Source organism: Mus musculus, chromosome 11, assembly GCF_000001635.26.
Source record: "Mus musculus strain C57BL/6J chromosome 11, GRCm38.p6 C57BL/6J".
NCBI lineage: Eukaryota > Metazoa > Chordata > Mammalia > Rodentia > Muridae > Mus > Mus musculus.
The window spans coordinates 58,274,828-58,302,784 of NC_000077.6; the positions used below are offsets into that span (position 1 = coordinate 58,274,828).

The window sequence follows — 27,957 nt, forward strand, 5'->3', positions numbered from 1 at the left end:
ACACAGAAGCATATGATCCCACTCTCTTCATCGAACTTCTCTGGCTTGTCAGCAGACCTGGAAAGCAAGGAAAAGCCAAAGGAGTCCAGCTTCATCTTCATTGAGAGTCATGGGCTCATGACAGAGGAGTACAGATGGCCACTTCCTGTCCGGAACTCTGACCTTCACTCACATTCCTCAACTCTGACAACTCTTACGAACTCTTACCCAAGCTCTGGCTCTGTGGACATGGATGCTACCAGCCCCAGGCAGGCTTCTAGGTATGAACCCCTTGCCTTCTTTCCCAGAGTGAAGATCCTGGAAATGACCTCTCTTAGCTTGTATGCCACCCTAGAAGGGGGTGCTTTCCCCCTCTGCCTGTGTCAGGTCCCTTTTGCCTGGACACAACATCCTAAGACTAGCTTTTGGATACCAGGGTACAGCATAGTGAGAGTTCTTCTGGGGTGAGTCCTCACTTCAGTAACTCAGGATGGTCCCATTTCTCCTGCTATTTCATTTGGAATGAGATGGTCCAGAATCACTTCAAGGAGGAAGGGCGTGTGTGTGTGTGTGTGTGTGTGTGTGTGTGTGTGTGTGTGTGTGTGTGTGCGCATGTGTGGTGTATTTTCTGTAATGTGCTGTGTTATGCATGTGTGCTGTGTGTGTTATGTATGTAATATGTGGCATACGTGCACTGTATGTTATATGTGATGTGTGTGGGTTTGTTGTTTTGTTTTGTTTCGTTTTTTTGGTGTGCTCTGTGCTAATTGGGTCTGAGACTGAACAAATGGTGTGAGCTGTGTGTCCCCTAACCCCAGCTGCTTTAGAGGCAACTCTTTGTTCTCCTGGGTTTCCATCCTCTCTCTCCTCTCTTCCCTGCAGGCTTAATCTCCATCCCCCCTCCGTCCATCATGATGTTTTTTGAGCTTCTGTACTGTGCATGCAGTGTAGGGCCAGGCTCCTGACCCACATAATGACCTCTTGAGCCTTCTCTGACTCTGACTCTCTCCAGGGGCAGGGCAGGGAGCAGTTCCCACAGGAGGAACGAGGGTTCTGAGTGGTCATGGTCTCTTTCTGTGTGCAGGGCACAGGCGATTCCCACACAGCCTTGTGGGGTAGGTGCAGGGGCAGACACAAGAGGTGCAGAAAGAGAAAGTCATGTTGCAAGGGCAGGGGCCAGTGCAGGCCCCCAGCATCCTAAGCGCCGACCCACAGTTCCTCATTCTGCTTTTGTGCTTCCTTTACTCTTGTGGGCTCTACTCACATAAATAGACTCAGGCCTTGGGAATACTCTGAGGACAGCCATCTCCTTCACCAACACCATTACAGCATTACAGAGGGATCCCCACCCTGGCTGTCAGACCCCCAATCAAAGAATAAACAGAAGCTGGGCATGGTGCACACCCAAAATCCCAGCACTTGGGAGGCAGAGACAAGAGGACCATCTTAAATTTGAGGCTAGCTAGTTTGCATAGGGAGTTCCAGTTCTGGTTACACAGACCAGGTTTTGTAGATTCTCTCTCTCAAGAAATGGGGAGAGGTGTGGCTTGGAGAGATACTCAGGGGTTGTGCACTTGCTGTCCTTCATCAGGATCTGAGTGTGGTTCACAGAATCCACACCAGGCACCCCATAAATGCCTGTAACTCCAGCTCTAGAGGATCTGACACCCTCTTCTGGCCTCCCCGAGTATCCGCACACCGGTAACATATATGCAAATAGACAGATGGACCCCCAAGACAGACTGTAGGATAGACCTCAGGATAGACGCAAATCTCTAAATTAGACATTCAGGACACACCCTCGGGATTGATACCCTTCTCTCCACCCCATCACAGGCCCCAATACAGACCCCCCCCCCAAAGACAGATCTCTGAAAGCAGACATCCTGGGACAACCTTCTGCAAGACAATAGCTTCTGGACAGAGATCCATGCCCATCTTAGAGGCAGGCATCTCTTTGTGACTGGTGGTCAGAGTCCAGTCTAAGAGTTTCCAGGTTCTTGGCATCTTATTCAGAAAACTGAAATAGACACCCATAGATTAGCAAAAGTGATAAGGACTTTATTCAAAGCAAAAAGTGACAGCGCAGGTCAGAATGTGCCTTAAGAGAGCAGTGGGCCACACAAGTGAGGGTACTCAAGGGTCCTGATTACCCTTCGAGACTTTCCTTTCAAGAGCTTCAGGAGAAGAAGTTCAATTGCTGGGAGGTGTCATGTTGGTGGTTCTCTGCTTTGATCGACAGGCTTGGGTTATGTAAGCCTTTGCTCACTACACATGTCTTTTCCCAAAATGCATCTGATTTTAATAATCTTATGCCCAATTATGCCTAGCTATAAGATGGCCAATAGAGGGTTTCCCCCAAAAGTTCACTCAAGGGACACAGTTTGTCTTGTCATGCATTGTTATGTATAACTGGTCTAGGATGGCTCAGCCCATCAATCTTGGTTTCAAGATGTGTTCTAGGATGTATTTGAATAGAAAGGGGACATTATCAAGGGTTGGCAAAGGAGAGGAACTTAACCTCTATTGCTTAAAGCAGGTTTACATGCAGCCTGGTGCAAGTGGGGCCTTCACTTGCTATGCTATTTGTGCCAATCTCTTGTTGGCCAACCTCTGCATCCCTAGGGCAGTATAGCCCCTTTTGACGCACTGAGCAGAGGATAAGATCTCTTTCAAGACGCAAGTGACAGTGAGCCCTGGCCTGAAGACAATCCCCTGCCTCAAAACACATCCCAGTTCTAGAAGTGTCCCAGTTCACACTAGAAGCATCTCAACCCCAACTGACATTCTGCTCAATTATATTTCATTTCTCTTCTACTATTGGCTTGTTGCCTGTAAATACTCATGTGCATGCATGTGTTCTTGCATGCACATGAACACACATCTTTTTAGAGCTAGAATCTCATTTAGTGCAATCTGTCCTTGAACTTGCCACATAGCCGAGGCTGCCCTTGAACTTCTGATCCTCCTAGTCTCCACCTCCTGTCTTATTTAAGGTTTCTATTGCTATAAACACTATAACCAAAAGCAACTGGGGGAGGGAAGGGTTTATTTCAGCTTACAGCTCTTAGGACCATCACTGAGGAAAGTGTTAGGCTCAAAGGAAAATTCAGTTCCCTAAACCCCAAAAGGCGGTCCAGATACCCAGAAATGAGCTCAACCTGAGCTACAGGAGGATTTCTGGCAGTTGGATAAAATCCAGCATTCCTCAGGAACTTGTGAAACTGGTTTCTACTTACCAAAAGGAGTCATTTCTCTTACTTCTGGTAGAAGGGACTTATGGCTACCTGTAGTGCCTATTAGCATATCCAAGCACATGCTGGCCAGCATGATATTTGTGACATTTCAAAGTCCATGCTAGCTAGCATCCTTTCCAGTCTCACCTCCTCCCCTCCCCTAAACTCCCTCCAGCTCATGACTTCCCTCTCCCCAACTACTCTTTCTCCTTCTACTCCTGCTATTCCTGCTATGTGCATCCTCCATCTCTGTTCTGCCCCATGCTTTCTCTATTCTCCATCCCCTACTGATCTCCTCTCTCCAGCAGAGAGCCCCAGCCAGGCTCAGTCTGCTGGCTCTGTTCAGTGTACTTCTTTCTCTCTCTGCTCTGGACTCTTCCAGATGTCCCTGGTTGTTGGTTGTCGTATATCTACAACAAAAACATTCCCATTAGCCATACCACAGAGTGGTCATTGCCATCAGTTTATACAGAAAGTCAAGGCGGGGACCTGGAGGCAGGAACTGAAGAAGATACTGGAAGACTGTTGCACAGAGGCTTGCTTCCAACGGCTTGCTCAGTTTACTTTCTTATACAACCGAAGACCACCTTACTCATGGATGGTACCACCTACAGTGGACTGGGCCCTCTTCTACCAATGATCAATTAAGAAAATGCCCCCACAGGCTTGCCTATAGACCAGTCTGATAGAGGCATTCTGTCATATGAAATTCCCTCTTCCCAGATGACCTTGGCTTGTCTTAAGTTGACATAAAAACTAGCCAATGCACCTCCCACCCACCTTCCACCTTAACATTTTGAACCTAGGAAAACTGTGTGTGTGTGTGTGTGTGTGTGTGTGTGTGTGTGTGTGTGTGTGTGTGTGTGTGTGTGTGTGTTATATTTGTACATGTGTGTATGCTCAGATGTGGAGGTCAGGGGAGGCTGTTGGGGATTCTGATCTATCAAGTTTCATTTTATTACTGTGAAGCAGGGTCTCTTACAGAACCTGCAGCTAGAATCCAGCCAGCAATGCTCAGCAAGTCACTTTCTGTAACACTGGGGTCACAGACACACAAAGTCACATCTAGCTTTCACGTTAGGTGCTTTGGATTTGTGCTCGGGTCTGTGTGCTCACACAGAAAGTGTTCCTATACACTGCCTTGTCTCTTCAGTCCCTACAAGAAAAAAACAAAACAAAAAACAAAAACAACCAAACATTTTAAGCCAAGCTTATACACTTCTAACCTGGCACTCAGGAGAGAGATACGTGCGAATTAGAAGTTTAAAGCTAGTCTTGGCTACATAGTGAGTTTGTAGCCAGCCTGAGCTACGTGAGACACTGTCTCAAAAATTTTTAGACATGCAGTTTTAATGGTAATGAGGGGTTCACTTTTGTGGTTTAGAACTGGCTTTTGAAATCTTATATACTGCTCTGCATAGTAGTGACACACTCATGCGACCACCACTCAGGGGGCATTGTAACGAATTTCTAGTAGACCCAGGAAGGTTTCCTGTGTCTGATCCCAAGCCACACTTTCCAGAGATCAGCCTTGTGATCACGTGTGGTGTTACTGCTAGAGACAGAGTCACCTTTAACCTAGCTGTCCTGGAACTTGCTGTGTAGCTCATACTGACCTCAAACCCACAAAAAGCCTCCAACCTCAGCCTCTGCAGAGCCGGGATGACAGGTGTGAGCCCCCGATGGTCATTTTATCCCCATTGTTACATCATGAGATGTAGTTATAGCGGGATACCATGAGATGGGGTTTGAGAAGCCTAAACCCAGAGTCTGGTGATGTTCTTGCTGGATGAGATCAGGTTTCAGGAGGCCTCCTGGCTCTAGATTTCAGAAGGCCAGAGTGAGGCTGTGCCAGGCTGCAGGTGCCTGTGCCTGTTGGATGTGCTCTCGTCATTCACCTCTGCTTTCCACCAGGTCCAGATTTGCTCCTTCTGCAGGCGAGTCTTCAGGAAGAGCAGCCTTTACGTGGGTTTGCTCCAACCGGCTCCATCCCACAAAGGGAGGGACAGGGAAGGGTGACAGCCTTCAGAAGGGCTATGGGAAAAAAATAGGCTCAAGTCCTGGAAGTTAGAGATGTGTCAGAAGAGCACTCACCAGGGGCTCATCAAGCAGGAAACAAACACAACTGTCCCAAGTGCCCTGGAGCCCTGGAGGCAGGAGGAAGAGGTGGCTCTTTCCTAGAAGAAAATCTAGGAGAAAGGAAGGATGATGGAGAGAGAGCCCGAGGCAGGTCTGGAATAACACAGTGAGCCCCAGGCTAGCCGGGGCTATATGGTTAAGCCTCCATCTCAAAAAAAAATTAAATATGAAGATGAGAAGGAGAAAAAGGAATAGAAGGAAGAGAAGACAGCAGTAGGAAGGAGGAGCGAATGCTGAGGTGAAAGATTCTCAGGAGGGTTCGAATCTCTCCTAAGGCTTCTGGCCAAAAACCGCTGGAAGGATTCATTAAACCCCTAGTGAGAGGCAAGGGGAATGGAGCTTGATGTAGAGAGCACATGTTTGCGAATGATCCCTCAGGACCTGGGCTCTCTTCTCCAGGGCTACCCCCACCGTCACCCCTGTGCTTCTGGTGGCAGAGTTGTGAATGGAGTATCAAGACAGTGGATGAGCTCTGACATGGGAGAGAGGCATGACCTGTCCTGATTGCCCACCTTCAGACAGACTCAAGGAATTGGAGTCATCTGGTCCCTGGAGACCTGGGATCCATGGCTGGGCTTCTGTGGGAACCGGGAGGAAGGCTGCTAGGCCAGGACTCGGGGCCACCTTCAGGGTTCCTTTGTCATCCCCACAGCTCAGCTCTTAGACCCATGGTGACTCTGGTTTCCAAACCAATGACGAAATGATCTGGCAGGTGTATTTTGAAGTAGACAAAGGGACAGAATTGGTTTTACTTTAGTTAGTTTAGTTAGTTTTGTTTTAGTTTTTAAGACAGGGTCTCATATATCCCCTAATGAGCTCCGACTATAGCTGAGGACCTTGAATCCTTGGTACTTCCTCCCTCCCCCTCCCAAGTGCTGGGATGACAGGTGCACAGCTCTGTATTTTTATCTTTCTAATGGTACATAATGACCACACAGATTCCTGGCTCACAGTGTGATAATTTAGCACCTACTACAGTATGTGATCATAGGGCAGAGGCGGCCTTTTCATCTGTTTACACAGTCATTGTTGTTCAATATCATTTCAAATCCCCCCTTCTTGCTCTTTACAAAATATACAAGAAAGTCAGGCATAGTGGGTGGTACATGTCTGGGCTCCCATCGAATGGGAAACTGAGGCAGGAGGATGCAGAGTTCAAGGCTAGTCCATGTTCCAATGTAAGAGTCTATCTCAAAATTAAACAAAAGCTGGGCATGGTGGGCTCAGGCCCCACCTCCAGCACTTGGGAGGTAGAGGCAGGAGGATTAGGAATTCAAAGGCCAGCTTTGACTACTCTGAGTGTGAGGCTAGTTTGAGCTACCCGGGATCCTGTCTCAGTAAACAAACAAAAATATATTAATTAGGTTGTCAGTTAGTTACCTTACTGTAAAAAATTAGAGCCTTTTCTTTTGTTCTTTCTCTCTCTGTTTTTGGTAGTTTTTTTTAACGTATACAACACACACAATATATGTGTATATGAGTGTTTGCTTGTACATCTGTATACCATGTATGCAGAAGTAAGTATTGAATCCTTTGGAACTGGAGTTACAGATGCTCAACTGAACCTAGGTCCTCTGAAAGAACAGCCACTGCTCTAACCAATGAGCCACCTCTCCAACTCCCCCTTGGTAGACTCTTGTTTTTATGAGGCAGGCTGTAGTCCTGGCTGTTTTAGAATTCCCTCTGGAGATCAGGCTAGCCTCAAACTCTGAAATCTGCCTGTCTCTGACTTTTTATTTATTTATTTATTTATTTATTTTTGAGCCAGGATCTCATGTAGTAAATTCCAGACCAACCTGAGCTTCTTTGAGTGAGGTCTTATCTTAAAGAAACAGATTCAGGAGGTGAGATTTCCGCATCCAGTTCCTCACTTGCAGATTTTATTCATTTCTCCAACAAAGTCATTACACATACACCCACAGTGCTTCTGTGGCCACACGAAGCTTAGCGTCCATGCAAACGGGCAGGTCAGACATGGCTCCTGATTCCAGCAGACACGTGGATTTCTCGTGGTCACCCCACCGAAGACACAGCCACTCTTTAAAGCAAAGGGTGGGTGGAGGGACGCTAGCGCTGTGGATCTGGTGCCAGCTTCAGCTTGCGTAGTAAATGCCTGTGGTAGCCTGGGCCACCACAGGCTTCCTGGCTCCGGATTTGTTTTTCTGCATGTAGTTGGGGACTGTGGGTTGTTGTGCTAGATACTCCCGAAGCTCAAAGATGCTCCTGAAGTTCAAAGATGCTTTGTTCTCCTCTGCTCGACTCTGCAGTAACTGTGTTGGAATGGCTCTCCAGGGCAGGGCAACTGACAGAAAAAAGAGAGCAGCCCAGTGGAACTTCCTCCACTCAGGCAAAACCAGCTTGAGAGAAGTTGTGTTTCCCAGAAGGTCCAGCCTTTTTAAAGGGATTGCTGGTGATTTCAAGCACCATTTTCCAGCAATGCAGTTAAGATGATGGGTGCATACTGTATGAGTGTGTTAAGGTATCATATTGAATCATGCTCGTATGGACAATGCATAAATGCAAATTAGTGCCTCACAAGGGAGCAAAGAGGGAAACCCCGAGACTTCCGGTTTCCAAACCAGTTTGAGTCCACTTCCTTAGTATTCACTAGTTCCACTCCTTGAAGAAAAAAAAGAGATGCGTGAATCCAAGGTGTGGAAAATAGGCTGGAGTTGGGTGGTGGTGACAGTGATGGCGATGATGGTGTGTGTGTGTGATCATTCCTCAAAAAATAATTATTAAGTCAGATGCCTAGTGTGCAGGTTCACAGAGGGAGTCTGGAGACTAGGGTAGGCCCTGAGGAAAGCAGACAGAAACAGATTGTAAAGGTGAGTCGAAGGATGAGCGGCAACAAGTCCAGACGAAACCCTGGCTCCTAGCCGCAGGCCTGGTGTCTGTGATGATTGCAGAGGTTGGAGGAATACCTCTGTCCATGTGTCCTTCCCTCTGTCTACTCATCCACTCCTCAGCCCACCGTCTTTCTGTCTGCCCATTCCTCCATACGTGTATTTCTCAATTGCTGGATGAACTGTTAGGAGCTAAGCTCTTGCAGATGAAACTGAATCCTGATTCAAGCTGGATACGACAGGTTGAGCAATTATCTAACGTATCAAATATGCGTATTGAACAGGAACAGAGGGACTCGGTGCTGGGTGGGGTGTCTGAGATAACACTCAGTCATACAGAGAAGGCAGTTCCTCTGCGTCTGCTCTCTGTAATGCTACGACGTGTTTCAGTGGCAACCTATGCTCTTGGAGAAAGGTACCCAGTCGATCTTCTCTTCACCAACCTGGGAAGATGCAGAGGAACAACCTGTATTAGTCAGCTCAGACTGTAAGAAAATACCATAGAGTACATGGATGGGTGTCTCAACGAAGGTATTGCTGGTGGGTTTGGTCTCTTCAAAGGTTTTTCATCATACCTTCCTCATGGGTATTGCCTTTTGGTGTGGGCATCTCTGATGTTCCTCTTTAGTGTTCACATTTCCTCTTCCTTTTTATTAATACAATATTAGTATTACTTTTTTGAGCATTTCATACAATGTAGCTTGATCATAGTCACCCCCAACTCCTCTCCCTAACTCCCCAGACCCATCTTCCCCTCCACACTTTTCTTCTTCTTCTTCTTCTTCTTCTTCTTCTTCTTCTTCTTCTTCTTCTTCTTCTTCTTCTTCTTCTTCTTCTTCTTCTTCTTCTTCTTCTTCTTCTTCTTCTTCTTCTTCTTCTTCTTCTTCTTCTTCTTCTTCTTCTTCTTCTTCTTCTTCTTCTCCTTCTCCTTCTCCTTCTCCTTCTCCTTCTCCTTCTCCTTCTCCTTCTCCTTCTCCTTCTCCTTCTCCTTCTCCTTCTCCTTCTCCTTCTCCTTCTCCTTCTCCTTCTCCTTCTCCTTCTCCTTCTCCTTCTCCTTCTCCTTCTCCTTCTCCTTCTCCTTCTCCTTCTCCTTCTCCTCCTCCTCCTCCTCCTCCTCCTCCTCCTCCTCCTCCTCCTCCTCCTCCTCCTCCTCCTCCTCCTCCTTCTTCTTCTTCTTCTTCTCCTCTTCTTCTTCTTCTTCCTCCTCCTCCTCCTCCTCCTCCTCCTCCTTCTTTTAGAAGAAGCTATCTCAAAATAGATGTATGTCCTTTGGCTCTTCCGATCTTTCCACACCCCACACACATACCCTGTCTTCCTCAATGTTCCTTGAGCCTTAGTTGTAGGGATTGTGTTGTAGATGTATCAGTTGGGGCTGGGTACATAACAGTAGGTAGTTCTCTGTGTTTTGACCAGTTGTAACTTTCTGTAATAGTCTCTGCTCCGAAAAGAACCTTCTTTGTTAGGGGATGAGAGTAACACTTCCCTGTGGGTATAAGGATAAGTATTTAGGATGCAGTAAGAAATTGTGCCAGTTTAGGAAAAGGTTGGAGTTCTCCTTGAGGGCCATGGCTTACACTCTTCCTCTTCTTATGAGGATATCTCATCGGAGGAGGACCCAGCTTGCAGCTTCGTTTGAACTCACTCACCTTTCAAAGGTGATCATCCCTACATAGAGTTGCAATTTTAAGATCTTGTGGTTTAAAGCCTCAACATATAAGTTTGGGAAGACTCAGTTTGTCCCATAACACAGACAATAGCTTTTTCTTTTCTTTTCTTTTCTTTTCTTTCCTTTTCTTTTCTTTTCTTTTCTTTTCTTTTCTTTTCTTTTCTTTTCTTTTTTAAGATTTATTTATTTATTATATGTAAGCACACTGTAGCTGTCTTCAGATGCGTCAGAAGAGGGCATCAGATTTCATTACAGATGGTTGTGAGCCACCATGTGGTTGCTGGGAACTGAACTCAGGACCTCTGGAAGAGCAGTCAGTGCTCTTACCCGCTGAGCCATCTCTCCAGCCCCGACAATAGCTTTTTTTTGTTTGTTTGTTTTTGTTTTATCGAGACAGGGTTTCTCTGTGTAGCCCTGGCTGTCCTGGATCTCACTCTGTAGAACAGGCTGGCCTTGACCTCAAAAATCTGCCTGCCTCTGTCTCCCAAGTGCTGGGATTAAAGAAAGGTGTGTACCACCACTGTCCAGCCAGACAATAGCTTTGAAAATAAGAATTCACCAGAGCTCGTATATCTAGCTGCATATATAGCAGAAGATGGCCTAGTCAGCCATCACTGGGAAGAGAGGCCCTTGGTCTTGCAAACTTTATATGTCCCAGTACAGGGGAATGCCAGGGCCAAGAAGCGGGAGTGGGTGGGTAAGGGAACAGGGTAGGGGGGAGAGTATAGGAAACTTTTGGGATAGCATTTGAAATGGATATAAAGAAAATATCTAATAAAAAAGTAAAAAAAAAAAAAGAAAAACAAAAAGAACAACAAGAACAAGAATAACAACAACAACAATGACAAGAAAATGACAGAAAAAACATTTTCACCTTCCCAGAAGATATCAATTGCAAATAGTTCCTTGGTTAGGGGTGGGACTTTGGGCTGGCTCCTTTCTGCTTCTCTATAGCATTAGAATTTTTAATCATCTATGGCTTCTAGAAGGAACACTATCTCCTCATGCAAAATACTTCCAATCAAACTATTTCTTAACTTTTAATAAGCTTATTAACTTGTAGGTTTCTATATGCTTTTTCATATACCTTTAGTGGAAAAATAAAACTTAAGTTATACTTAAAAAAAAAAAAAGAATTCAACTGACACAAGATGCACACCTTTGATAGACTCTCAGAGGAAAGGTCTGATCCGCCTTTCCCACAGCTGAGCCAGAACTGATAGAACTATGTCAGAAAACAAGTTCAGAACACAGGCTCACTGCGGGAGGCATACTCTAACTTCAGGGAGCCATGTCCATCTCTTATAGGCAGCCCTGTGATGATCCATTGGGACTTGGGAACCTGATGATCTATCATATACATTTTGGGGACTATTTGTTATATAAGGTTTCAGGCTCCCGATCTTTGGTCTTCCACAATGGCTTAGCTAAGGGTCGTCTCATGACAGACAGTCTATCTACCTCAAATAGTGGTAGAAATGGAAAAAAAGCCAATGTGGTAGCCAGGTCTACGTCATCTGTGTGCATGGCAATCCCACTGACTGAAGGGAAGGAAGGTGACTTGGGCAGACATTCAGCCTGTGTCATTCCCTGAGTGAGAGGCTTTGGTACCTGAGGGGCATTTGCGGGCCAGCAGGAAGAGTGGCAGGTAAACTTGGGAGGACCCGTGACTAAGGCTCTCTTTGGTAGGGCAGTGCCCGGTACGTTGAGTCATAGGTCCAGTGATAAATCTTCCTCAGATCAAGGGTTATGGCCAGTCCTCCTTCATCCCTAGGCATTTGCTTACTTGCCCTATCCACAGCTATGTTCCCAGGCTGGCTGGCTCTCATCTTCTTGTCTGTGCTGAGCTTGGATACCCAGGCCTTCAACAGAAAGCTTGTCAAGTGCTTTGAGGATCCCCAGTATGAAGAGCTGCTGCAGCTGGCTCGAAATGGACTGGGACAGACAGCCGAGAGGAAGCAAGTGGTGGTGATTGGGGCAGGCATGGCTGGGCTCACTGCTGCCAAGATCTTGCAGGATGCTGGCCACCAGGTATGTGATGGAGAATCTCTTGTGGGAAGATTAGGCTCTAAACAGGGAGGCAGCAGCCCAAGCTATGGACATTCCTTGGAGCTGGGGCCAAATGAAGCTCTAGGGTTCTAGGGTAGCTGGGGTAGGAGGGCAGATAAGCTTGCGCAATAACAAAGGCTTAGCTTCAAAAAGAGGCAAGCAGAAGCTAGTGCTGTTGCTTAGTGATAGGGGGAGGAATGCCCTGTGGTTTCCATCCTCAGTACTGAAAAAGGAAGGAAAGAAGGAAGGGAGAGGGGGAGGGATGGATGGAGGAAGGGTAGAAGGGATGGAAGGTTGGAAGGAAGGAGGGAAGGATGGAGGGAAGGAGGGATGGAGGCAAGAAGGGAGGGAGGAAGAGATGGATAATGGAGGGATGGAGGGAAGAAGGATGGGAGAGAAGGAAGGAGGGAAGAAAGGAGGGAGGGGAAGGGAGTCAGGGAAAAGGGAAGGGAAGGAAGAAAGGAAGGGAAGGATGAGGGAGGGAAGAGTGGGGAGGGAGAAGTGAATGGATGGATGGAGGGATGGAGGACTAGGAAGGGTAGTAAATCTGAGTCTGCCACAGGAGGAGAGGATGTTGTGTGGAGCGTATGTGACAAGCTCCATTGAGTTTATTAAAGAGCTGTCTTTCCAGGTGACTGTGCTGGAGGCCTCAGGGCGTGTAGGTGGCAGAATTGAGACTCACCGAGTTCCTGGAGCACACTGGTATATAGAGCTGGGTGCCATGAGGATCCCTATCAATCACAGGTACTCTTGAGGACAGTAGTGGCAAAGAAGGAAGGCTAGGATCAGGGCTGTCACACCAAGAGGCCAATGCAGACACCAGTGGATGGATGGAAGCCTAGGGGTTAGCATCTGACTCAACTCATTTGCCAGCTCCAGGACTGCCTAGGAGCCTCTCCCAGCCTTGGTGTTTAATCCATGTGAGAAGATAACTGTACTCAGTTTGTCTGCCAAGCAGCTTGGGCTGAGGACCCCATACGACAGGTGGTCCAAGATAAACCTGCTGCAAAGTCAAAAGCAGCCTACTGAGTTTGCAGATGACAGGAAGCCTAGCTCCCTCCCAGTAGGACCTTTCTGAATGGGTGAGAAGTTTAGAGAATGCAGCTAGAAGGTTAGGGAGTGGTGAACATAGCCTCCAGGAAGGATGGCTCCAAGGACACACTCTAGGGACAGGGACACCCCTCACTGTGCCCCCAGGAACTGGAGTAGGCTCATTTGAAAATGTGAAGGTTGCAGATTCCACACAAAATGGCAGAGATCTCTGCCAACATAGAAGGTCACTAGTAGGGAGTCTTGGCTTCATAGTTTGTAGTTTCATGTGATAACCAAGGTCCCTAGCATCCCTTTCATGGGAGGAAGGGCCGGGGTGGTCTTGGTGAATCCAAGGCGGACAGGAAGTAAGCCCAGGGTGCAAGAGGCATTGTGCTGTTGGCTCTCCGAGCCTGAGGAGTCTCCAACTCCCTTTCACAGGCTTTCTCATGAACTCATCAAAAAATTTGGCCTGATGCTAAAGGAATTCTGCCCTTGCAACAACCAGACCTGGGTGCTGGTCAATGGAGTTCGGCAGCGCTCAGGGGCAGTGCAGGCCGACCCTGGCCTGCTGGGTTACTCCGTAAGAGCTGATGAGGTGGGGAAGACAGCAGAACAGCTCTTTGATGCATCGCTGAGAAAGGTAAGACAAAATGAGGGGAAACCCTCTTCCCTCAGAGCCACCTTGCAGAAACACCCTCAAGGTCTTCTAGTTCCCCAGGGAAGAGCTTTGAGTCAACCTCAGATCCATGAGTGCAGGAAGCCTACACCAGATTGGCTATTGTTGGCCTCCCTCCCTCTCATGACTCTGTCCCATGTCAGCCACTGGCTCTTCAGGGAGTGTATTCTCAGACCCCAGACATCCCTGCATATACAGACATGTACGGAGTAGCTACCATAATATCATCATGGTGGGATGAGTTCATTGCAGAGAGAGATCTACAAGCAGGACTCTGGGGTTGGATGAATTGTGTGGCCTCTCAAAAATTATTTGTGGACTCCCTTCTCCTCTCTATATTTCCAGAGCCTCTTGTTCCCAGGTTGTTGTGAGTATTAGGTGATTGGGATATGTCTCAGTGATAAGATGGTGGCAGTCGCAGGACCAGTGCTTAGATCACAGTTGTCATCATGACTCAGTGGGTTGTCAAGGAAGAGCAATAAACAGTCTGTCTGAACCGCCTGCCCACCTTTTTGCCTGGCCCAGCAGTGACCATGCCTTTGTCTCATCTGACCCATGGCCTGGAGGGACCCAGTATGATGAATGAGCTCAGTGGGAAAAGAGAGCATTCCCTGGAGGCTTTTGCCCAGGTGTCCCCTAGTGCTGTTGGGCACACTCAGCTCAGGATCAGCCTGCCCAGTCTCTCTCAGCAGCTCTGTGAGGCCAGGCCCTCTGGCTCCTACATGCTTCATGGTTGCTTAGAAGTCCACAGAAAGGTCAATGCAGGAAAAGGCAGTAGTCTCCTCACAGGCAGGAACTTTAAGTCTGACAGGGGAGCCTGGACACCTGCCTTTGCATACCTGGTGTCTATTCAAGGAGAGGAGAGATTCCTACCATGCCAGTTTTAGGACACAATTCTGGATCCCAGAACTCATATAAAGTGTCACACACACACACCATGCACACCCCCCCTACACCACACACATACCACACATGCACACCACACAAACCACACAAACCACACACCACACAGACACCACACCATACACACCACACAGACACCACACCATACACACCACACACACACCACACCATACACACCACACAGACACCACACCATACACACCACACACACACCACACCATACACACCACACACACACCACACCATACACACTACACACACACACACACACACACACACACACACACACACACACACACACACACACACTCACCACATGTCTGCCATGTCTTCTTCCCTCTTAGATTGTGGAAGAGCTGAAGAACAGCAGCTGCCAGGAGGTCCTGGAGAAGTATGACTCGTTCTCCACCAAGGTCAGTCCTGAGACTTTATGTCCCACTGTGCCCTGAGAGCCTGCAGTGGGACTGTCACCTGGGGCTGACTGCTACACTTTACTGGTCTTCCCTGCCTGCCCTGAGAGGATGCTCCTGCAGGGGAGGAAGTGAAGAAGAGGGAGACAGGGAAAGAAGGATGGATGGAAGGAACTCGACCCTGTGGAGGGCAGTCCAGGCTACTTTTTTAGAGCTTGCTGTATCAAAGAGTCCTCCATAATACCCGCTGAATCAGAGGCAGACAGAGATGTGGGAAGCCTTGGACAGGTGTGTGCTGCTTAATGTTTCAAAAGTCACAATGCTTACTTGCATATTGTGGTGTCACTTGGCTCCATACTCGCTGGGGACCACTGTTAAAAGTCTGAAAACATCTTTCGTAACACATGACCACAGTGAAAAAGCAGGAAAGGCTGGGGCCGTGGGTATAGCCCACTGGTATAAGGGCTGAGGCCCTGGATTCAGTCTCCTGCACTACAGACACAAAACCAGGAGAGTTTCTGATGTAGCCCTGACTGGAGGCTGTTGGATCATGGGTCCTGGAGCCAGCCCACCCATGGGCCTAGTGAGAGGAGGATAATAGGTATACTCCAGTTGATCCTGAGATAGAAGGTGATAGTCTGTCTCAGGTCCTGACCATTCTAAGTAGGCTGTGGTTTGCCGCTGTGGTTTGCCTCTGTGGGCTGTTTGCTTCAGACGTTGGGTGGATCAAAGGCTGTTGTCACGTGTAGTCTGACCGCTGCATACTCAAGGACAGAGAGGAGACAGAGAATAAAGACAAGTCAGAGATGGATAAGACCCACATCCACTGTAACACACACCCAGACTTGGGGCACAGACAAGCTCTCTGAACCTTGATATTGACGCTTCTATCATTGGGACTGGCTTCTCTTCAGGCATCCTGGTGTTGCTGTTCCTAGGATTTCTCAGCCCTACAGTTTTACTCTGGTTTAAACGAGTATGTTGAATAGAGGCATTTCCCCCACAACCAGTAATACCCAAACATTCTGTCAGGTTCTTTCAGTGCCTGGCCTTTAGCCCTGCCTGCGCTGGTGATGGGGACCAACTCAGCCCCAGGCAAACTAGATGGTCATCCACTCTAGCTAGTGAAGCCATTCCAGCCAGCTTTGTCATGTCTACGATGGCTTTATCTGAGACAATGAGCAGAGACAAAACATAGGGTACAATCAGGGCAACAGGTGCACCAGGAGCCAGCGCTGAGGTCACTTGCTGATGGAGCAGCTGGTCAGCAGGTGATGGGGCAGGAGTGGGAGGTTGGGGGCAGGGTGAGATGTTTTTGGTCCTCAGATTCTTCTGAGAAGCCAGGCTGGGTCTACATGGATGCACATGGAGACCGTGTCAGCTTTCCCATCTAACAAAGCAGGACTCCTTGCCACTATCTGAGAGGATTGCAGGGATTAAAGGCTGAGAAGAGAGTCTGTAGGCTGAAAACTATACCAAGTATAGTTATTTTCCCCCGTAGACCAAGGGGATCATCTCTGGACACATATATAAGATAGCTTTGGGGCCCAGAGTGTACATGCCTGTCCTACCCTATCCAGGTCTGTTCCTTGCTGTCCTTGGGTAGAAAGCAAGCGCTCACATGTTGTCTCCCTGTACATTCTCACCTGCTTGCCTTATTTCCTCACGCACGAGGACAGGAGTACCTGATCAAGGTGGGGAACCTGAGCAGAGGGGCCGTGCAGATGATCGGCGACATGCTGAACACAGACTCCGGTTACTATGAGGCCTTTACAGAGACCCTGCGTGGTATCATCTCCTTTTTCCAAGATCCCCGGTGAGAAATGGGGTCACTAGTTACTGCTGAGGATAGTAGTGAAGTGGGGAGGGGGGGCGAGGGGGAGCTAAGACATCAGAAGGAAGTCCTCCCCACTCCAAGAATGGGAAGCCAGGTAATCGCATTCAGGAGGCAGAGGCAGGTAGATCTCTCTGAATTTAAGACTACTCTCAGAAAAGAAAAGAAAAGAAAAGAAAAGAAAAGAAAAGAAAAGAAAAGAAAAGAAAAGAAAAGAAAAGAAAAGAAAAGGAAAGGAAAGGAAAGAGAAGAGAAGAGAAGAGAAGAAGAGGGGAGGGGAGGGGAGGGGAGGGGAGAAGAGAAGAGAAGAGAAGAGAAGAGAAGAGAAGAGAAGAGAAGAGAAGAGAAGAGAAGAGAAGAGAAGAGAAGAGAAGAGAAGAGAAGAGAAGAGAAGAGAGGCAGGAGGGATCCAGGCACCAAGAAATCTCAGAGTCACTAATGGGAGTGGATTGGGGTGTTAAACACCTAGTGTAGAACTTGGAGGCAAGCGTTCTGATATGCTGCCTACCTTGGGACCCCACTCTGACAATCTCTGATTAAGGGTGTACCAAGAGTGTGTTACTGTAAGCCTCATCTGTCCTGTGACCTCAGCCCTGCTTCAAGGGACACTTGTCATCTTTCAGCCCGGGGAAGACTGGGCTGCAGGGATATAAACCCAAGACTCCAGTCACCATTGGTCACTGACCAGGTGATCTGTAGCTATAAAGATAAAAGGGCACCAGGCAAGGTGGTACGCACCTGTAATGCCAACGCTCAGGAGGTGGAGGCAGGAGGACCTGAAGTTCCAGGCTCATCTTAATCTCAAAACAACAACAACAAAAAAAGATAAAGATGAACTGGTCTTGTGAAAAAACAGGCCAAGGGGCAGCCAGCCTGTGGCATCGATTTATCTAGACATAGTGTTTTGTTTGTTTGTTTGTTTGTTTTTGTTTTTTGGCCTAGACCCCACCCTTCTTATCAACCTAAATCCAAGCCAAGAACTGCCTTTAGGAAGGATAGAAGAGGAAGTTTCAAGGCAGACTAAATAAACCAGCTTTTGTCGTGTTTAGACTACTTGCCTTCAGTAGCCCCAGAGGACATTAGGAAGGGGTTGTAAGAATCCTGGGCCAGGGCCGGGGATCTGGTTTAATTGCTAGAGAGTTTGTCGAGCTTGCTTGAAGCCCTGGCTTCCATCCTAGCACCCCATGAAACTGGGAGAGGTAGCGAAAGCCTCTAGCCTCAGCACCTGGGAGGTGGTGGCTGGTGGATCAGGAGTCCAATTCTGGGTCTTTGTCAGCTTATGATCAGGCAGGCACTCTGGGTGGCCATAGGAGGGCAGTGACCCAGAGGAGGGGTGTATGTGAGCGCAGAGCAGATGCACTCTTCTGATTGGTCACTGTAGAGCAGATGCACTCTTCTGATTGGTCACTGTAGAGCAGATGCACTCTTCTGATTGGTCACCTCAAAGCAGTGCCTTTCTCTTGTTCCCTGGAGCTAGCACTCTGATTGGCCTTGGTTCTTCGTCAAATTTTTATCCCTGTAAAACATATCTGGGGCGTGTCTGAGAAGGGACTAAGTCATTATCCAGTTCAGATAGCCTGTCCTCCAAAGGGCCTGTCCATCAACCCATTCATCTCCTTCTCTGCTGGCTCATTCTCAGGTTCGATGAAATCGTTGGAGGCTTTGACCAACTCCCCCAGGCTCTGCACAATTCTCTCCTCCCAGGGACTGTTTGGTTCTACTCACCAGCAGAGGAAGTGGAAATGTCTGGAGACTGTGTTCACGTCACCTACAGGACACCTGACCCTCTGCTGCCCAGGGCGCGGCTGACTGCGGATTTTGTGGTGGTGGCTACCACTGCTAAAGCTGCCCGCCTCCTTCGATTCCAGCCACCGCTCTCTCTCAACAAACAGGATGCTCTGCGCTCCGTCCACTACAATAGTGCCACCAAAGTGATCCTGGCCTGCACACAGCGTTTCTGGGAACGAGACGGCATTTTCAGCGGCAAATCTAGCACCGACCGGCCTTCCCGTTTCATCTACTATCCCAACCACATCTTCCCCAATGGTGCAGGGGTCATCCTGGCATCTTACACCCTGGATGATGACTCTGTGTTCTTCACAGCCCTGGACCACACTCAGGTGGTGGATATTGTTCTGGATGACCTAGCTGCTCTTCACAGCCGCGCTAAAGAAGAGCTCCGTGCTCTCTGTCCTTACTCTGCAATCAAGAACTGGAGTCAAGACCCTTATTCCATGGGTGGCTTTGCCTTCTTCACCCCCTACCAGTATGTGGACTATGCCCAGGAACTCAGTCAGCCAGAAGGGCTGGTCTTCTTCGCAGGGGAGCACACAGATCTGCCTCATGGCTGGATCGACACTGCTATCAAGTCAGGACTCAGGGTGGCAAAGAACATTCAGGAATCTGTGGACTTGGCTTTGACAAGGAACCCCAGAAATACAAAAGAATACTTCTCCAAAAGTGAGCTATAAACAACTATACGGGCCCCAGGAACTAGGAGGTTTCTAAACAAGTTTGTCCATCAGGAGACAATGCAAAACCCACTCTCACTCATCTTTGCCTTCGCTCTGAGACTTGACCTGAGGCCCACGACTGGAGACCTAAGGTGACTGCCTGTGACCTTGGATTTATGACAGGAGCTCAGCAAGAACTTGTGGCATAGAGATTATAAACAATAAAGTTGAATTCAACTATTACTGTTTCATTTTTATTTACAATGTTTTAATTTTTTTTTTTTTTTTTTTTGGTTTTGGTTTTTGGAGACAGGGTTTCTCTGTGTAGTCCTGGCTGTCCTGAGACTCACTCTGTAGACCAGGGTGGCCTCGAACTCAGAAATCCGCCTGCCTTTGCCTCCCAAGTGCTGGGATTAAAAGCATGCGCCACCATGCCCAGCCTTAAATTAAGTTTTATTTATTCAGTGTGTGTGTGTGTGTGTGTGTGTGTGTGTGTGTGTGTGTGTGTGTGTGTACATACATACAAACACCATGGTTTGAGGCATGGATGTCAGAGCAAAACATTGGAAAGTTGTTTCTCTTCATCCACCATGTTCATCCCAGAGACTGAGACCAGTCCACTGGCTCGGCCACAAGGATCTTTATCCTCTGTGCCAGATGACCAGCCCAAGTGTTTCATGACAGTCTAGTGTCATCTAAATAATTTTAGAGTAGAGCCCTGAGGGCAGGTGAGACCCTTGCCTTTCTTAGGCCTCTTCTTTTGTTCCTTTATCTGAGTCTGGTCTTAGTTCTCTGTCTTACATTTGCATTGCTATGAAGATACCATGGCCAAGGCAGCTTACTGAAAAAAAGACTTTATTGGTGGCTTACAGTTTCAGAGGGTGGTCATTGCAGTGGGGAGCACAGCAGCAGGCATATAGCGGTCTTTGCTACTTTGTGGGTTCTTCTTTTTCCTACCCTTTATCCCTCTTTCACCTCCTATTGCTAGATAGAAGAGGAGAGAGCAAGATCCTTGAATATAATTTATTTCCTTTTGTTTCTTCTTTGAGCACAACTAATCTACTACAAACAACTGCCCTGAGTAACCACCAACCACCACCAACCCCATTTCTCAGGGACCTAGCATTTATATAACCTCTGAAAAGTTCCCCAAACTCTAAATATCACACAATTGCAGAATCTATCTGCAGTTGGCAAAAACACACCTCTGCTAGAGCCCGAGGCAAATCATAGTCTGTTGCTGTGGACAGTCCAAAGCAGCCCCATAACCCCATGCCTGGTATTAAAATGAAAACATATTCTTATAAAATTTCTGTTGTTTTAAAGAAAGCAAAATTCCAGAATTCTCATTACACCAGCAGGCATGGCACTGGAGACAAAGCTCAGAGCTTATATCTTTATCCGAAAGTAGGAGAGAGAGGGAAATGGCATGTGCTTTTGAAACCTCAGAGCCCACCCCAGTGACATGCCTCCTCCAACAATGCCACACCTCCTAGTCCTTCCCAAACAGTTCCATCAAGCAGCCATCAAGACTTCAAACATGCGAGCCTATGGGCATTGTTCTCATTCAAACCCCCACCCTCCCCGCCTCTTCTCCAGTTCTCCGCCTTCCATGACTGAATTTTAAGAGGAGTTGAGATGCAGGTTACTTGAGGCTAACAACTTACTCCATGCTTTTCTGTGCTGCTCCAACAGTCTCAGTGGACAAATTCTAATAGTACTATTTCTGGGATTTTCAGGGTCAAATCTTGGGTCCTGGAAGCCCCAGTAAGTTAGGCTTGTCCACCATCCTTAACATACCAATTAAGGAGACAAATAATATGGTCAGCAAGATGCTTCAAGGGGTAAAGGCGCTCACCACAAAGCATGATGACTTGAGTTCAATTACCAGGTCCCAAGTGGTTGGGGAAAACTGACTCACAAGTTGTCCTCTGACCTCTGCACGTGACCCTGGAACATGCATCACACACACACACACACACACACACACACACACACACACACACACACACACACACACACACACACACACACACCACATGGGACACACACACACATCCTCCAGGTTCAGAGGATCCAATCCACTCTTTTGACTTCCATAGGCACTTCATGCATATATTGCTTATACATACATACATGCAGGGATATATTCAAATACATTAATAATATCTTTAAAAAGAGAGTAAGCCAGGTGTGGTAGTGCATGCCTTTAACTCAGGCTCAGGCAGCAGAGACAGAGGACTCGGTGAGTTTGGAGGCAGCCTGGTCTACACAGAGAGTTCCAGGCCTGTCAAGGCTACGTAGTGGGGTCTTGTCTGGGGAGTGCATAATAATAGTTTAAAGTAGAGAGAAGAGACTTATTCAGTGTGTTCACACTTTGGAGAACAGTCATCTCCAGGATTCTGACATAAGCTTAAATAGAAAGCACCAGGTTTTGATAGCTAAAGAATCTTGGTCACCGTGTGGTCTTGCCCACATTGATCCATCCATGTCTCCATTCCAGTCTCTTTTATAAGGTGGCCTGAGAATTGAGGGAACCAAGCGAATTCCCTTCTTGGGAGACAAGCTCCCTCTCTGCCTGGCATCAGGCTTTAGCTTTCCCTTCTCCCAGTAGGAGACTTGTGGAGGAATACCAATTCCCTGGGCCCATTGTCTCAATTATCTAATGTCCAAAGGGAGGACCCAAGGGTCTCTCTTCAGAATACTTTCTTTTTTGCCAGGATCGTGTAGCTGTCACCCCAGATCCTTCCTTGTGCTCATACAATATCCAGTGATTCACGTTGGAGACCTGTCACGGTAGGTGGGTTCTGTGTTTGATGAAGACAATGTCTCAGACATGGGGTTGTATTCTGACTTCTGTGCCTTAATCCTTCCCTGTCCCCAGACCTAAGTGTCCTGGCAGACCCAAGAGGAGGAGCGTAGAGATGGCAGAGTTGATGCTGATGAAGTCTTTTAATTAGAGAGATAGGAAGATGAGGGCACAGAGATGGATGGGCCCCAGGGAAGCCCATCATTTGGCAGTGACTTGGCCTGAATTTTGTCCTGAAGGAAACTCTCAAGGTTGTGAGTCATCCTGAGGGTCACAGCAAGAGACTAGGTGGCTACACCATAGCTCAAAACCATAGGCAGCTAGGCACTGTCAAGAATCAGCTGAGATAAGGCTGGGTGTTGGTGGCCTATGTCTTTATTCCCAGCACTCAGGAAGCAGAAGCAGGTAGAACTCTTGAGTTTGAGGCCAGGAGAGTGAATGAGTGAATTCCACAGTATAGTTTTCTTCAGAGATTAAGGCAGAGACAGAGAGAGAGAGAGAGAGAGAGAGAGAGAGAGAGAGAGAGAGGCAGAGACAGGCAGAGAATCATAAACAAGCATGTTAGCTGTTCATGTAGGCAGGGTAGGCATTATTTTATCCCCTAGGGCTGTTCACCAAAGCACAACCCTGAGAAGCAGCCCCAGACAAAACAGTCAAGACCTCACCCCCGCAGCATTCACCCGGAGGCCTTTGTGCAGATACTTGGGCCACAGATTGTTTCTCGCATGGCCGATTTATCCATCCACTTACTCTCTCTCCCCGCAGAGAGCAGCGAGCTGTGTCCTCCCACCTCAGAAGTTAGGTTGAAAGCAGCTTAGGAAAGAAAGAGTGTAGAAGCCCAAGTTACAGTCCATCTCAGCAGGGGAGTCTAGGCAGGAACTTCAGGAGCTAGTCAGTCAAAAACAGAGACATGACCAAGAGAGATGGCTCAGTGGTTAAGAACACTTACCACTTAGTCATGAGAACCAGAGTTTGCTTGTCAGGAACCACAAACAGCTGTAACTCCAGCTCCAAGTGCTAGCACTCTTCTAGCTTCTTTGTGTACTTGCACACACACACACACACACACACACACACACACACACACACACACACACACACACTCTGACTCTTACAAAGGAACCATGTTCTGTTCTCAGCACCTACTTGGTGGCTCCTAACCCTCTGCAATTTCAGCTCCAGGGCATCCAATGCCTTCTTCTGACCTCTGAGGGCACAAGGCATGCACAGGGTGGAAATACCTACCTACCTACCTACCTACCTACATACCTACCTACATACATACCTACCTACATACATACCTACCTACATACATACATGCAAGCCAAATACTCCAACAAATAAAATAAATAAATCTAAAAATTTAAAACTAACTAAATAAAATAAATAAAATCTTGAAACAAAAAGGAGCAAAGCATGGATAAATGAATACATGCTTTGAGCTTAGCGGCTTTTTCAATTCTTACACTATTAGGAGTGGTGTTACTCTTTTCAGGCTGGGTCTTCCCACATTAATTAAGTTGCTCAAGATAATCTCCATTAGACATACCCACATGAGTTGTTGTTCAGGGAGGTCTCAGAGCCTCCTACAGTACAGCCTCTTGCTATTCCTCTTTGGTGTCCGCCAGAGCTGGTTGATAAGACCCTGAAGATATCACATGTCCTGAAGTCAAGTGACAGAGAAATCACATCTGCTGGTCAGTTTTCATAAGGCAAGAAGCTGTCATGCAGGCTGCCAGAAGAGAAAAATCACCAATGGTGGTACCCAGCTGGGAACCCTACCAACTAAACTGCCAACCTTCCAGGTAAGATGTGCCTACGACTATCACGGGGAAAACAAACATTCTTGATTGGTTTTAAGCCTGCTCCACCAGGCAGAGTAAACTCTGTTAAAAATCCATGGCCAAGGAGGTATTCTGTCTTGGGTAAGGGGAACTTACTACTACAGTTTAACTAAATCAGTGCAATGCCAAGGTGCCTTACAGTCACATTCACAGACGAATGCTATTCTAAGTTGTAGAGAATGTTTGCAGGGAATGGCGGGGAGGGCAGAGACACAGGCGACCTCTGAGTGGTGCTTTCCTTTCTGTCTTGTGCAGGAGCTTCTTTGAAGAACTAATGACGTGCGGAAATGAAAGAACTAGGAGCTGGCTTTTATCTTGTTAGGGAATTATTTTATTTTATTGTCTTGCTATGTAGCCTTGGATGGCCCAAAACTCACTGTGTAGACCAGGCCGACCTCGAACAGAGATGCAGTCCTGAGCTCAGGGATCAAAGGCATGAGCCATTTTTTTTTTTCGAGGCAGGGTTTCTCTGTATAGCCTTGGCTGTCCTGGAACTCACTTTGTAGACCAGGCTGGCTTCGAACTCAGAAATCCGCCTGCCTCTGCCTCCTGAGTGCTGGGATGCATGAGCCATCTTACTCAGCATATTTTTATTTTCAGTCTTGCTCTTTTCTAGGCTAGGCAGGTTGATCCCCAAAAGGGCTCTTGTATCTGAATTGCCACACTCCCTAATTTGGGAAAATTTCCACTATGATTTTTATTAAAATGTTTTTGACAATGCCTTTAGTATGAAGTTCTGCTCCTTCTCTGGCCCTGACTCTTGGATTGGTCTTTTGTGTCCATCCATCTAGCGAGCCTTGCTTATACGTCCCCGTTCTTCGACCTCACCTTCCATATGTCTGGCCTATCAGTCTTTCTATCAGTGAGGCTTCCTCACAGCACCTTATTTGATTGCATGTGTTCTTCATACCCAGTATTTCAGTTTGTTTTTTCCTAAGCATCTCCATCTCTCTGCTGAGTTCCTCTTTTATATATTGTATTGATTCGATCTGTTTTTCACTTAGCTGGTTGTGCTCTCTTGGAATTCACCCAGGTGCTTATTTACGACTTCTTTCATTTCTTTAAACATACCTATAATCTTTCTTTTTTCCTTCTCTTTCTGGGATCTCATCTATTTTGCTCTACCTAGAGATCAAAACATAGCTGCCCTGTGCTGTGTGTCACACCAGGCAGGGCTGCACTGCAGGCCCAGGGCACAAGATAAGAATAGGCAAGGTCTAGCTTAGTGGGCTATGTGGCTCTGACTGGCCTGGGACTCAAGAGGGTAGACCAGGCTGACCTCAGACTCACAGAGATCTGTCTGCTTCTGCCTTCCAAATGCTGGGACGCAGAGGCAGACGAATTTCTGAGTTCCAAACTCGGGAGGCAGAGGCAGACAAATTTCTGAGTTCGAGGCCAGCCTGGTCTACAAAGTGAGCTCCAAGACAGCCAGGGCTATACAGAGAAACCCTGTCTCAAAAAACAAAAAAAAACAAACAAACAAAAAACAAAACAAAACAAAAAAAAAGAGTACTGACTGCTCTTCCAGAAGTCCTGAGTTCAAATCCCAGCAACCACATGGCTCATAACCACCCGTAATCAGATCTGAAGACAGCTACAGTGTACTTACATATAAGAAATAGGTTTGGAGCTGGGCGTGGTGGTGCACGCCTTTAATCCCAGCACTCGGGAGGCAAAGGCAGGCGGATTTCTGAATTCGAGGCCAGCCTGGTCTACAAAGTGAGTTCCAGGACAGCCAGGGCTACACAGGGTGTCTCGAACGCCCCCACCCCCAAATTAAAAAAACAAACAAAAAATAGGTTTGGAGGTCTCAAGAAAGTGATCACATAACCCCAGGGCAAAAGTTTTACTGTTGCAAAAGGGTGCACAGCTATGTCAAAGTGAATGAGCAGGCACTCAGGGGTCTCCGCTGGCATTTTGCTGCTAACACCCAGGGGGCAGAGCTCAGCCTTGCAAGCTCACACAACTGGATAATTTAAAGCAGTGCTGCTAGTGAGCAGTCTGCCACCGTGAGCACAGAACGCTGTTCATTTCAGGACAAATCGGGAGATTTTTGGGCAAATGATATTTTTTCCGTTTTTTTTTTTTTTTAAAATGATGTTTTGGGGGCTGGAAAGATGGCTGAGAGGTTGCAGCTCTGTTTGCTAGCACAGTACCCGTGTCAGGCGGCTCACAATTACTCCAGGGGCTCATGTACTCACACCTACATACCTACACATGCGCCTGCATATACACATAATTAAAATTTATTTTAAAAAATCTAATGTATTTCCCTTGTCTTATTTAACCCTGGTAGAAAAGACATACTTCTTTCTTGGTTCATACAGTCTGGGGCACACAGAGTAGACACCACACAGACCCAGAAAGCTAGAAAAGGTGCCTAGTGAGAAATGAATGCTTCCGCTGAAAGCGTCAGAAATGACTCATACAGACTCAATCCTGTGAAGATGTCAGAGATGTTAAGGACGTAACATAGGAGGCCTGCAGACATAGCAGCTCGCTGAGAAGCGCATGCCTTCTACGCAAGAGGCTTTTGGATTTGCGCTCCAGCACCGAGGAGAGAAAAGGGGCCTGTAATTTAGAGCATATATCCCGTCTAAGTACTTCCATTTGTTCTCCATTATTTTCCACAGGCGCTGGAAATTCCTAGAATGAACAGCAGGAGCCGCTGTGGAGGGAGGGCACGGTAGGCACAGCCAGGAGGAGGTTTGATTGAAGTTTTGCACTAAAATGGCAAACGTAGGAGGAGATGCTGGTGTCCGTGTCCTTGGGTGTCTGTGTGAAGTAACAGCAGGCAACTTTCAAATGGTAGGGCAGGGAGGTGGACACCTGTGAATATCCATCTATCATCTATCTATCCATCTATCATCTACCTATTATTTGGCTTCTAATCTCCTGTTTATCAGTTAGTAACCATCTATCAATCTGTTTGTTATCTGTCAATCACCTGTTATTTATCATTTGTTAATGTTTGTCTATCAATAATCTTTCATCTGCCTACCTATTATTTATTTGTCTTTCATCTGTTTGTCTACCTGTCATCAATAAACTATTTTCTGAAAGGCAAAGAATGTGACAAAATATTGACCAGGATTGACTCTAGGTAAAGGGCACATCAGTGTTCACAGCGCGGTTTGAATTATTTCTGTTTTCTAATTAGAAAGGCAAGTGCCAGCAGAGGGAGCAAGGCCCTTCCTCAGGAGCTACTGTGAGCCCCACCCGTGGGTAGCTTTGGGAGCCGCTGGTTCTGAAGGGGCGCCAGGGGGCAGTGAGTGCTGCTTTGTGTGCTTCGGATAACACAGTATTTCAGCGTCAAAGCCTGCCTGCTGGTGTTCATAAGTGCAGTACGGTTCTCTGTTAAAACAGAGAGTTACCGAATTCGATCTCAGCTGTATTTCTTAAAGATTTAATCCGATCTTTCATAAATAATGAAACTTGGAAAGTCGGGAAACAATACAAAGCAAAACAAGTACTTCCCTGACCGGGAATCGAACCCGGGCCGCGGCGGTGAGAGCGCCGAATCCTAACCACTAGACCACCAGGGAAGAGATAGTAACAGCCCTCTGGAGGCACTAGACTAGGTGACGACAATGGTGACGAACAACTGCAGTTCCGTTTGTGAACCAGAGACTAGGCAACCAGACAACCAGGCAGCCAGATGCTGGGGACGTAACAATGCCCGAAGCTGTGAGGAATCTTGTAGGAGAAAGGTGAGTTCCTGAACGGAGGAAAATAAAAGACACTCTTAAAGAGAGGAAAAAAAGGAGTTGTGTCAGAAGTGGGATTCGAACCCACGCCTCCATTCGGAGACCAGAACACCCGTAGGTAAGGCTTGTCACCTTGAGTCTGGCGCCTTAGACCACTCGGCCATCCTGACACTTGCTGAAACTGCTCAGCTCTACTTGTCCTGGATCCTGTGATGCAGCTGGCACTGTCCCTGGTCTCGAGCGTAGGAATTGCTGGCTTCTTGCTTCGCTTGGAGAAGATCCTAGGCCAGCACCGGACAGTGAGCTCTGTGCAGTCGCTGTCTGTGAACCCCAAAACGCACTTCTGGGTGAGACGATTGCAGCACTGAGCCTAT

General features: G+C 47.4%; 1 protein-coding gene, 1 long non-coding RNA gene and 2 other non-coding genes across 5 annotated transcripts; 1 reads left to right on the plus strand and 3 right to left on the minus strand.

Annotated features, from left to right (window-relative positions):
- 4930438A08Rik (RIKEN cDNA 4930438A08 gene) lies at positions 1-19,463 on the plus strand. Of its 2 annotated transcripts, NM_001374705.1 has the most exons (7): positions 1-260; positions 11,668-11,897; positions 12,547-12,659; positions 13,386-13,587; positions 14,871-14,939; positions 16,616-16,752; positions 18,410-19,463. In NM_001374705.1, the coding sequence occupies exons 1-7, from the start codon at positions 233-235 to the stop codon at positions 19,239-19,241; spliced, it is 1,611 nt and encodes a 536-aa protein (NP_001361634.1). In that variant the 5' UTR covers positions 1-232; the 3' UTR covers positions 19,242-19,463. The 2 variants fall into 2 exon arrangements, with proteins under 2 accessions (NP_001361634.1, XP_017170355.1); XM_017314866.2 differs by lacking the exons at positions 1-260; positions 11,668-11,897; positions 12,547-12,659; positions 13,386-13,587; positions 14,871-14,939 and adding an exon at positions 15,519-15,912.
- Gm39827 lies at positions 9,473-27,786 on the minus strand. The gene is made up of 4 exons (XR_001780091.2): positions 27,716-27,786; positions 27,350-27,594; positions 16,583-16,585; positions 9,473-9,483 (listed from the first exon to the last, which is right to left on the minus strand). It is a non-coding gene; the product is annotated as a predicted gene, 39827 (long non-coding RNA).
- n-TEctc10 lies at positions 27,350-27,421 on the minus strand. The gene has a single exon. It is a non-coding gene; the product is annotated as a tRNA-Glu (tRNA).
- On the minus strand, positions 27,647-27,753 carry n-TLcaa3. Its single transcript has 2 exons — positions 27,716-27,753; positions 27,647-27,692 (listed from the first exon to the last, which is right to left on the minus strand). It is a non-coding gene; the product is annotated as a tRNA-Leu (tRNA).
- Positions 27,787-27,957: the final 171 nt, after the last annotated feature.

Coding starts and splice junctions, on each gene's coding strand:
- 4930438A08Rik (NM_001374705.1), top strand. CDS start 233: ATGCTACCAGCCCCAGGCAGGCTTCTAG. Junction 261..11,667: donor AGCCCCAGGCAGGCTTCTAG/GTATGAACCCCT, acceptor CCCTATCCACAG/CTATGTTCCCAGGCTGGCTG. Junction 11,898..12,546: donor TGCAGGATGCTGGCCACCAG/GTATGTGATGGA, acceptor CTGTCTTTCCAG/GTGACTGTGCTGGAGGCCTC.